This window comes from Festucalex cinctus, chromosome 3 (genome assembly GCF_051991245.1).
Source record: "Festucalex cinctus isolate MCC-2025b chromosome 3, RoL_Fcin_1.0, whole genome shotgun sequence".
Lineage (NCBI taxonomy): Eukaryota > Metazoa > Chordata > Actinopteri > Syngnathiformes > Syngnathidae > Festucalex > Festucalex cinctus.
The window spans coordinates 27,954,078-27,965,997 of record NC_135413.1 but is presented as its reverse complement, the minus strand read 5'-3'; the positions used below and the strand labels follow the sequence as shown (position 1 = coordinate 27,965,997).

At 42.2% G+C, this 11,920-nt stretch overlaps 1 protein-coding gene across 2 annotated transcripts in view; it reads right to left on the bottom strand.

Annotated features, from left to right (window-relative positions):
* Positions 1–381: 381 nt before the first annotated feature.
* Positions 382–11,920, bottom strand: part of LOC144016334 (PDZ domain-containing RING finger protein 4) — a 141,433-nt gene continuing 129,894 nt past the window's right edge. For both annotated transcript variants that reach the window (XM_077517329.1, XM_077517330.1), the window contains 5 exons: positions 10,187–10,285; positions 7,233–7,295; positions 6,316–6,417; positions 4,345–4,473; positions 382–2,692 (listed from right to left, as the gene is read on the bottom strand). In XM_077517329.1, coding sequence (XP_077373455.1) covers positions 1,280–2,692; positions 4,345–4,473; positions 6,316–6,417; positions 7,233–7,295; positions 10,187–10,285 — 1,806 coding nt within the window. In that variant the 3' untranslated portion in view covers positions 382–1,279. The remainder of the gene's footprint in view (positions 2,693–4,344; positions 4,474–6,315; positions 6,418–7,232; positions 7,296–10,186; positions 10,286–11,920) is intronic.

Here is an 11,920-nt window from a genome sequence, read left to right as displayed (position 1 = left end):
ATATAACTACAATATCAGTCAGAATTTTTTTAAATGACATTATTGGGTTTAATTTCATATTTTTGATCAAGCTAAGTGGAAATTTTATGACATTTCCAGCTTCACGGATTGAATATGAATCATTTCTGCATGCTAAACGTACAAAACTTTTGAATTATTTATGATTTTACCTCAAACCTTGGATTCGACATTGAGCAGTTGAGCGATGAGAATGGGAAGAATGTTGACATGAAATGTGTGTGGACAAAAGTTTTTGGACATTGCACTGGACCATTTGTCATCTTCGAAGGGGGATTATCCATTCGAGTTGAGATCAAATCAAACAAGCAGCACACGATCAAACCCGCTCAAAAGCAAGAGGAAAAAAAATGAATAAAAAAATCACAACGTATTGTCATTTATTTTGCAAAGAGCACCATCATCACATTTTGTTTTTCTTCAACTGGCTACACATTTGCCGACTACGCGTTCACGTGAAACCATGGCACACGGACTCAAAACAAAGACAAAGGGGATCCGCTCCAGATGTGAAATTTACAATATTTCTGATGGAAGCGATGATTTCACTTGGAAATAAACGACAACTTCAATTTGACTTTTATACTCCAATAAGAGATCCAATCAGCTGAGTCCTGCTCAGTGGCTAACTATACAATTCAGGTGTGGAAAGGAAAACAGAAGCAAAAAACGGTTGTAATAATGCAACAAAACTAAACCAAATTCTGAATATCGTAAATGGTCTGTCATTTCTGTAGCGCGTTTTCACTGATTAATTTCACATTAGGTTCAGTATCTTGCTCAAGGACACTTCGAGATGGTCACAAGGGCCGGAGATCGAACCCGCACCTTGGGCTTGGGAGACAAACACTCTACCACAGAGCTATGCCACCCCCCAGGCATGCTTTTATTGTGGATTTGTGTCATTTTTTATATCTGATCAGGTTGGAATAACGTAGTTTGTGCACACAAAAAAACCCAGTTGGTGACCCCTGAAGGGAGGTACTCGTGAAAAAGGCACGAGACCTGCTACGTTCTGCGTTGAAACCTAGCACATAAAACCAACATACATGACCGAGTCGTAAGATTATGACGTGTGAAAATAGGCGACAATCCGTAGAAAAATGTGGAAGGGAATGCCATAAGCGCCGCGGATAAACTCTTTACAAAATGCTATTTGGGTGTACAAAGTGTGAAAAATACTCCTCTTGTCCTCCATAAAAACGCCACATTGAACGAGGCAATTAGATCGATACCACCACGGGTAGAAAGTCGGTTGGTTTCACACGGTGGTGACCGACAGGAAGGCGTTGTGCACCTGCGCCCCCTCCGGCGCTTTGGTCCCGTGCGTCATCAGCTCCTGGATGGTCATCCAGTTGTCCAGGATCTTCTTGTTGCGCTTCTTCATCATCTTCTTGTGGCTCAGCTCGATGATGCTGGCCTCGCCGCTGCTCTGCGGGTTCTCCTTCAGGCTCTCCAGGCGGCTGCGCTGCATGAACTCGCGGCGCTTGCGCTGCTCCTTGGCGCGCACCAGGTGCTGCTTGCGCTCCTCCTTGCTCCAGTAGCGGCCCATCTTCATCTCGCTCACCGCGTCGTCGTCCGTGGTCATGCCGCCGCTGCGCTCCTCCTTGATCTTCAGCGCCCGCTCCCGCAGGATTTTGTCGCGCACCGGCCGCTTGGTCACGTAGCGCGTGCCGTCGCTGCGGATCTTCACCTTCCACTCCATTTTGGGCTCGTCCAGGAGGAGCTCCGGCGGCGCCGCCTGGGGCTCCTGGTTGCACACGCTCAGCAGGCTGAGCTGGCTCTGGGCGTACTCCACGGCCGAGCGCTGCTGGATGAGCTGCATGTAGCTCTGGTAGTGGCGGGCGTGCGCCGGGATGCCGCTCTGCCGGTGCTGGGAACTGTGCGACGGGGAGAAGTAAGGGATCTGCGTCAGCCGGGGTACGGCTTTCCCTCGCCGCCGCTCCTCCTCGGGCTGGAGGTCCGACTCGGAGGGGTTGCTGTGGTCCGGGCTGCTGCTCTTGCCGAGAAGCGGGGCCCGGCAACCCGGGACGGGGCTGGGACTGAGCGAGGGTCTGGCGGCGAGGCTGCTGCGGAGGTTCCTCTGGTTGGTGAGGCTCACCATCCTCTGCAGGGAATGTTCAGGGGATCGATCCATAGCCAGAGGGGTACTCCGGGAGCTCTCGGCCGTGTTGTAGGCGCTGGAGCTGTCCTTGTCCGACTTCTCCAGCCTCTCGTCCCCTTTGCCGGACCCCCCTCGAAGGGGGGCGGCCGACTGCTGGCCCTTGCGCAGCTTGTGCGCCTGCATGATGTTCTGGCACTCCAGCTCGATGCTGCGCAGCTCCTCGTTGAGCATGCGCAGCTCGCGCTGGACGCCGCCCGGCTCGCCCACGCTGCACTCGATGGTGCTGCGCCGGCTGTAGAAGAGGTCGTACTCGCCGCTGTTGCGGATCTGGCACTTGAGCTCCAGGAGCTGCTGGAAGCGGTCGCCCTCCGCCGTCGCCATCTCCTCCTCGTCGTCCTCGTCGCCCTCCGGGCGGCGCGGGTCCCGGTTGTCCCGGAGGCACTGCGACAGGCGCCTCTGGATTTGCGCCAGGACGTTGTGCTCGGAATTGTCCTGCCTCTCTTTCAGGATCCGACCCCTGTCCTGAGGCTGGGTGAGGGTGGAGCAGGTGGGCTTGTCGTCGTCTTCTCGCTGGGAACAAAAACAAACACAATATTAACTTCTGGTCACTGTTGCTTTGTCACGTTTGCCTCACATTTGTTACTGATGTTTTGGATCTGTATATGTTACCGTTAGAAAAGAAAAGCATCACTATCTGCGAGGATTGGGTTTATAATAATTTGGATATTTTATTACAGTTACTTTTCATTTCGTTTTGACTTTAATGTTTTCAATTCAGTACGTTTTCATTCGTTTATGGAGCAAGTTTGTTCAAAAATGCTTTGTTTTAGCTTAGTTTTCATTATCCATCCATCCATCTTCTTAACTGCTTGCTCCTCACAAGGGTCACGGGGGGTGCTGGAGCCTATCCCAGCTGGCTCTGGACAGTAGGCGGGGTACACCCTGAACTGGTTGCCAGCCAATCGCAGGGCACACAGAGACGAACAACCATCCACACTCACAATCACACCTGGGGACAATTCGGAGCGCCCAATTAACCTGCCATGCATGCCTTTGGAATGTGGGAGGAGACCGGAGTACCCGGAGAAGACCCACGTGGTCACGGGGAGAACATGCAAACTCCACCCAGGAAAGCCGGAGCCTGGACTCAAACCCAAGGCCTCAGTATTGGGAGGCGCACGTGCTAACCACACCCCACCGTGCCGCCCTAGTTTTCATTAGCTTCATTTTATTTTATTGTTTAAATATACTGAGTATTTGTCTTGTCATGTAAGTAAGTACTACTACTAACTACAATTATCCAAGTAAAAGTGTTTTCTTCTGTACGGACATACAGCAAAACCGAAAGCTCATTTATATTAATTGACAAAGACAACAAAGGAAGGACATTTTAGCTATGATTATGATAATTTATAGTTAATTTTTAGACATAAAGTGCCATCAAATCTTATTACAATCTTATTACAATGTTATTACATGATTATTACAATTATTGAAGCAAGTGTCGCAAAACAACCCTGTTTAGCACCTAGTTATGTTGATTTGACATTGTAGATCAGCGAGATGTAGCTTGTCAGGTTTTTTTTTTTTATTATGTTAATGAAAATGTTTTCCCAAATGATGTTAGTTCTCATGAACTATAATAACTTCAGCGAGGATAAGGGACCAAGATCCGCCATAAATAATGAAAATCCAATCTCTGTGAATTTTTGAATGGTGAACAATGAAAAGGCGGGGCTTCACTGACAGGTGTACCTAATGTTGTGACCTTTGTGGGTGTTTAAACTTGGGCTGAGCATCGCACTATAGTAGAATCAATTTTCAGATTTCAATGGCTGCAATTTGGAAAAAATTAAACAATCTCTGCTTCATTTCAATAGGTTGGCAGGTTTTATTATTTATGATTTTTTTTAATAGCGTCTAGATAAGTGCAGTCCTCATGTTTACAGTTCACAAAGCTTGAAAAGTCTAAGTGATAAAGCCACAAATGTGTTTGCATTATTGTAATCTGGTTTATGATTTAGTGTCTTATGTTTATGCCAATTGCCACATTGGAAAAAAAAATAAAAAAAATCACAAGTTATTTTTTCAAAATGGCTCAGCCCTCGTTTAAACCCTGTGACCTCTAAAGCACATATGCTGTTTTTCCTTCATCACTTTTCACGTCTTGTCGTGACGTAAAACGCGCGCACACGGCAGTCACCCGTCAGCGTGTGTCCGACCTGTCCGCTCTCGTGCTCCTCCTGGAAGGCGGCCAACTCCATCTCCTCGCGCCGTTGTTCCTCCAGCATTTCCATCTTGAGCTGCTCCAGGAACTCGCTGTGCTCGTCATCCAGCCAGGCCTCCTCCAGCTGCGGACGCACGCAGGAAATCGTGATTTACGCGCCCGCGTCAACAACAAACTAAACCGCCGCCTTGCTCTGTTGGGATGAACCGGCGACATTATGAGATTTTGTTTTCCCCCACTGGATCAGAATCGTCCCCACCCGATTTTTTTATTTTTATTTTTTATTTACGACCGAGCGCTGCTTTTTAATTAGAAGTGGCTGCCGGACGAGCTGCGCTGCGGCGCGGATTCCTTGCGCTCATTCGGCCGCCGGCCTGAAACCGCGCCGCATTAGCATGCCATTAAGCTTTTATTGCTCAGCGTCGGAAGTCAATTACAGTGGCGCTCCATCAAAATAAGACGTGATCAGGTGCCTCGTTGGCGGCTTCCAAGACCGGATTTGGCCTGAAGGGGCGGCTAGGAAAGAAGCAACACACTGATGAGGTTGACCCCCAAGTACCTCACAAGCGTGGATGGCTCTTTGATTGGATTTTTTGTGTGTGCGTGTGATGACACCACTGAAGAGTCAATGGCACGAAGGAAGAATGTCATGACTGCCTCTGAAATGGGAGTTGTTGCGATTGGAAAAAGGGTAAACACGTCTCACCTGGCTGCTCAGTCCACAATAAAGGTAATCATGAAGGACAGGATGTAGGCCACAAAGTTAATTATTTAGAAATTTATATATATATATATATATATATATATATATGGTGTGTGCATTACTAATAGGGATGTAACGATAAGGGAAATATCGTGATATCGTGGTATTAAGACTATCGTCGTCGTCATGTTTACAATATTTAAAAGGAACACATCTGTTAAAAAAAAGTCAGGTGGATTTCCATTTGTGCATTTCCAGCACCCTCTAGTGGCTAGTTTATTAGTGCGATTTAATTTTCATGAGGGATGTTTTGGCTTTCTATGTTTAAAATCGATGCTAATTGTCAGATGAAGGGGAATCTAATTTGCTTGTGAAGCGGTAAATGTGTGCTTGCATTAGTAAGTAAGTACCTCAATATTGTTAGTAGAGATTGTAGGTGGTTTATATGCATTGCTGTTATGTATAAAAGTACAATATTGTGCTTTTTTTTTTTAGTATGAGCTCTTTTTTTCCCAATATTGTGATCTTTTTTTAAATGTCGCCTATCTCCCCGCAATATCGCGATAATTATATCGTATCGTGACCTTCATATCGTGATATCGTATCGTGACGTTTGGATATCATCATATCCCTACTAAGTTGATCGTGATTAACGCACCTTTTTCCTACTTCTGCTTCTACTTTTTTCTCCAATATTTGTAACAGATGTTTATTGAGTAAAAGCTTGGAATTAACTCTTTTCCTGCCAAGAACGTTAATTAACGTTAACGGAAATACCAACGAGTACCGCCAATATCGTTAATTGACGTCAACTACGTTTTTTTTTGTTTTCGATTTTTTTTTTCCTCAATGGCCAGCTCTGGTTTCATGAATCAGTTGGGGGAAAAAATACACCCACCAGCTATGGCCAGCAGATGGCAGCATTTTATCTCTTTTCAATGGGATCCCGTGTCTCAAATTACATGAATATATGGCGGATCTTAGGAAATATACGTTTTCAAGGATGTCGTGAATGATCAAAGCGTTTGTCACATTAACAAAAACTATTTGTGTCAAAGTCACTGTTGTGCAGAAAATGTATCTTTTCACAAAAAGCTTGCTTTCTCCTTTTTTTCCCATTTTTGTTTGGTGTCACTCAAATGACCTATTTTCAAATGGTGATTACTAAAGAATGGAATAAGGTAGAATTATACATTTTTTTTTCTAATGACAGAACGGAATCCAATCTTTCATATGGTGTTCATATACGAGTTTTGTTCGAACCTGCATCTCGGGCCTGGCGACCAGCAGGACGATGCTTCGGCACTCTTCGTTGGAGAGCGCGGCCATGGCCTCCTCTCGGTCCTGCACATCCTGCCCATTAATCTGAAGACGACACCAGAAGCGGATTAGTGCGAGACAAAAAAGGTGTACGCCGGCGCACGCAAAAAGAGGTCAAGCTCATATGCAATAAAAAAAAAGAAGAAAAAAAGTCCCGTTATTATGAATGGGACGGTGCTACAGTGGGCAGACGGGCGCGGGTACATACATCTCGCCGTTACAATTAACTGGCCGCTGACAGCGAGCGTCCATCTTTACGCCGGCCAGACTAATGGCGCTGTCATGGGCGGATAATGGCGCCAGTGTACACGTAAACAACACCCCCTTCTGGATGCGATCACTCAGCCAACACTACTGCACAATTAGAGACAACGGTTTGGCGGGGTACACCCTGAACTGGTTGCCAGCCGATCAAGGGCACGTTAAAATAACTCATTTAACACATTTTGTTTAATCCAAAAGGAACTTGCATAATTATAGTGTTTCAAAGAAATTTATTTGTCTTAATATTTTTTTGTTTTTTACGTTTAAACATGTTCTTGTTTTTTACTGAAAAAAAAAATCATCCTGAGTTGAGTTGAGTTTTCGCCGCCTCCAAGTGGCCAAAACAAGTCAGTGCATGCACCATGTGACTACTTTTGCAAATTGTGCATGTGTCAAAAAAAACAGAAAAACAAAAAAAACAGTTGATGCTGAGTCTGTAAGTAAAACAGCCAGGAGGCTATTCTCGCCTTTTAACAGTCACAGAGGGGGGGAAAGATCCCCCTTTAATGTGTAGCCATTAAAAATGAATGCAGCTCTTCCATGCTGGGGGGACAGCGGTTGAGTGTGATCAGGGTCTTTTTTTTTTCCCCCCCTACCTGTAATATGCGGTCCCCCTCTCGGATGCGACCGTCTTTGGCGGCGATGCTGTTGGGACAGATCTGTGAAAGGAGAGCCAACAGTTAGGTGAGAACCCAGACCCGAGACCCGGGTGGTCATCAATCAAACCTGACACGGCATGCACCTGCTGCAGCGAATGTGACATAACAACAAAGGTGGGCGGGACTTGTGTATGTGAGGCAATTCTTTTTTTGTTATCTGTGAGGATGCGTCATCACGCTCCTCCTATACTCATTAAACTGGGAGGTGGCACCAGATTGAGGGTTATGTTGTGTTTCGTCGTGTGGGAGGGACAGATAAAGCCAGTGAGTGACATTTTATTTAATTAAAAAAATAAATAAATAAAAATAAATAAATAAAGGAAATCACTCGTTTCAAGAGCTGCAATATCCCAAAATGTTAATCATTTTTTCATTAATTTTTAAAATATTTTTTTATGTTATATAAAGTTGAAAGTCATTTACAAAAAGTCAACTTTAAGAACAAATCTACAATGTTACAAGAAAAAAAAAAGTTTTAAAAATAGAAAAAAAAGGAAATCACTCATTACAAAAGCCGCAATGTCCCAAAATGTTAATAATAATTCTTAATTATTTTTAAATAATATATAAATATATATTATATAAAGTCGAAAGTCATTTATATAAAGTCAACATTAAGAACAAATCTGCAATGCTACAACAAAAAAATCTTGAAAAAAAAAAAAAAAAAAAGAAATCACTCATGTCACAAGAGCTGCAATGTCCCAAAATGTTAATAACTTTTAATTATTTTTTTAAAATAATTTTTGTTATATAAAGTTGAAAGTCATTTACAAAATGTCAACGTTAAGAACAAATCTGCAATGCTACAAGAAAAAAAAAAAAAAAAAAAAAAAAAGAGTCTTAAAAAAAAAAGTGTTACGTAACACTATGGGAACAAAGTCATAATGTTACGTGAAAAAAAGAAAAAAAATTGTTTGAGAAGGAAGTCCCAATGATCCCCAAAAATGGTGTAATACTACAAAAAAACAGTGTAATATTCCAAGAATAATCTAACAGGAAGTTGATATATTAGAATAAATATGTAATGTGATTAGGAAAAAAAAAAGTACATTTGCAATTTGTAATACATTTGTCATGTTAGGAGAAAGTCAGAATAGAGCTATGATGTTATGCGAGTTGCAAAGTGACAATAAAAAAAGTTTTAAGGGAAGTGCAATTGATGTGTATTTGTTAAGGAGACGATTGTTCTAAACATGTCCAAAAAAGTACGACGTTAAATAAGATAGAAGATATAAAAGGTGGGTTGTAAAACTCTCAGCAAATTGTTTTTTTTTTTTTTTTTTTTTAGATAGCTCTGCATCTCTTCGTGAATAAAAACAAAACAAAAAATGTCCACAACTGTCTAGTACAACATTTGTATGTCAACGTTTTCAGCTGTTGAGAAAAACGATGCTTAACAGACATTCATGTTTCTTTCTGAATGAATTCCGAGAAAACTAAGTCAGACTCAGTCAGTGTGAACTAAGACGACCTTCTATCCACGACGGCGCCGCGCTCAAAATCAACGAGGGCGGCGCCTCCTAGAGACGTTGACATTCAACCACTTCATCGAAATGCAGCGCACTCTCACTAAACCAACTCTTCTTTTTTTTCTCCCGCTCCCCTCGCAACAAACGCTGCCCGTATCTGCCGAGCGCAGATTGATATTCCGCTCGGCTTTCAACTTCAAACGATTCCGAGACAAAAGTTAAGAGAAATGAAGGCAAGACGGCTGCAACACGTGAAAGAAAGTCAGCTCGTGTCTTCATCTCGGCTAAAGGAGACTCCACGTTAGTTCATCCTTTTGATTGTTAGATAAGATAATGGCGTTAAAATGATGTTGAAATTACCAACGTTCATGCTAATTAGCCAGCTTATGGCATTTTACATCGAATGCTAGCATCAAGCTAGCACAACTCCGTCATTCTGTATTTTGATGAGAAGCTGTCAAAATTACAAGTACTCAATTATCAATATATGGACAACTATTTTAATCATCGAGTAATCGTTTGGAGCTATTTTGTAATTTAAAATTGGCTAAATCCTCTGATTTCAGCATATCAACAGTAATTTCTGTAGTCCTTGACTATCTTCTGTGTTTAATCAAAATAAAGATAATTTCAAACATCTGATTTTACTTTGAAAACCAATGACTGAACTAACATAGTGCAAAATCACCCCCCCCCCCTTTTTTTTTTTCTAAATCACTATACAAATCCAAAGTATGAAATAACCACCAAACACATCAGGTTTAAAAAAAAAAAAAGAAAGACTAGGGTCATGTAAGGGTTATGTTATGTTTACTGTCATGACTAGGTTCATACAAGGGTTATGTTTAAACCTAGGGGTCCGCCAGGAGGCGTCCTTTGAAAGGGGTGGGGGGTACTGTCATGACTGGGTCAAGTTTGGGTCATGCAAGGGTAATGTTTGGGTCATGACTGTGAGGTCAAGTGTCTGTTTTGAACTGGTGTAACCGGCATCTAGTTTCAACTGGTCATACCCTATGTGATGTCAGAAGCTATGTGATGTCAGGAACCTTTAATCTCTTTATCTAGTCAACAGCCAATCAGATAATTCCACGTCAGTCCTGTTACCCACATGTCGAGCCACAACCAATCAGATTGATTCACTGTCTATCTAAGCTGTATGAGAAATGTGTTTTTTTTATTGGCTTATTCCTCTGTCTAGCTGGCCACCTGCTTCTCTTTTCCTCGATGGCTTCTCATTGTTTCTCGTCTAGTTAAGTTTGTTCCACACCTCTCGATGTGAATAAATAGTTAAAATCTTATTTGTGTCTGCGTTTTTGAGTTCCAACCCCAGAACGTAACAGTTACATAGGTAGATTTTGGACTCGTAAAGCAGATATTTCCGCCGTATTGGTATATTTTCGCATTTTGGCATGTCCTCACCTCGCTGACATAGATAGCAACGTCCTCTTCCTCGTCCGTCCTGTAGCACAGAGTCAGCCCCAGCTTTTCTTGGCTGCTGAGTCGGCACAATTCCACTTCCTGCGCGGAGGAGAGGGGAGAAAACATACAGTAACGCAAATGTTGCCCTGGGCGTTTGTGCAGATGGAAGAAACTGCGGTTCCTCGGCGATTCTTTGAGGTTGAAGTTGTTCTAACTAGTACTTTAATAGCCCCTTTCAGCAAATTCCGAAGGCCTACGTGTGAAAGGAATTGGGAAAAAAAAAGATGAAAATGCCATCGCAGTGCGCCCGATTGATGAGATGACGGGTTCTAATTGCTCACTTTGCTGCCGATTGCCTATTTGCATACGGTTTAATTAAGGTAACAGCAGTTGAAAACGGGAGCTGAATGTCAGAGTCGAGCCTCAAATGAGAGACTGCGGGGATTTCATTCAAAGGAAAGCCGATGCTACTTGATCATCGATTTCACTTGGAAACAACAGAGAGGATCTATAAATGATGGAGAGCCGCTTGCGAGATGAAAAGTTGGCCCATCAAAATTTTGTCGCCGCACTTCCTGTTATGCGATTTGTGTTGGATTGTCTGATTCAAACTCACTAGACAAAAGAACTTCCATACAAACACAACAGGGAGAAAAATGACCAATCTATTCAACATTTTATCCCACAATTAGGAATGTGACGATATGTGTGACGATTGATATCGCTACAAATCGTGATACTTTGTCTCCCGATAGATTATCGATACGTGTACGCAAGTATCGCGATATTTGGAGTTAATATACAGCCACTATAATGGCTCCATTGTTCGTTACTTTTTGAGCAATTACTTGGCGGGCCACTAGGGGGAGCACCTCATAATAGTGACAGGGACATGTACGGCGAAGAAGACTCATGAGCTTACTTTTACCTCTGTAAGACATCTATGAGACCAGCAACTGACTCAGCTTTACATACGTTTCAATGAAAAATGTGTATTATATCTTGAATTTTAACATTTTAAAACATCTTTGTTTCAACATTTTGAAACACACAATTTCTGAGCAGTATTATTGATTTAAGTGGATTTAATTAAGTAACTTTATTTATTTATTTACTTTTGCAATGTTACACAAAAAAAATTGTCACACAAATTTGTTCACAGAAAGTGATCTCTGTTAAGAAGACATATTTGTTAAAAAATAAAATAAAATAAATACATGAAAGTACTCACTGTGAAGAAGACACCAGCTTTAATATTGTGTTTCAGTGATGGTACAAAGAGAAACTATTTTCTCATTGAAAAAAAAAACCCCCATCAATTTTGTAGTTTTATTGTAGATTATCGTAGATTTATTACCTGACCAATATATCGATAATCTCGGTATCGCCTTATCATGTGATAATCGTTATCGTGAGCATTATATCGCGTATCGTATCATATCGTGAGGTACCCAAGAGGTTCCCACCCCTAGCTACAATATTTATCAACTGATTATAGTATTACTAAATTCACTTGTTCACAACATAGGGCAAACTAAACAAATTCTGAAAACTTGCTAGCAAATATTATATTTAGAAATTAGGTATAATTGGATTTAAAGTCCTACTGTTAAGTGTTAATGTCATGTCACGTTAGCATTAGCATTAGCGAGTAATGAAATGTGTGCAGTACTTGACCAAAACTTAGCACTTCGTACCTGCTAGCTTAATGCTAACACATAATTCTAAACACAA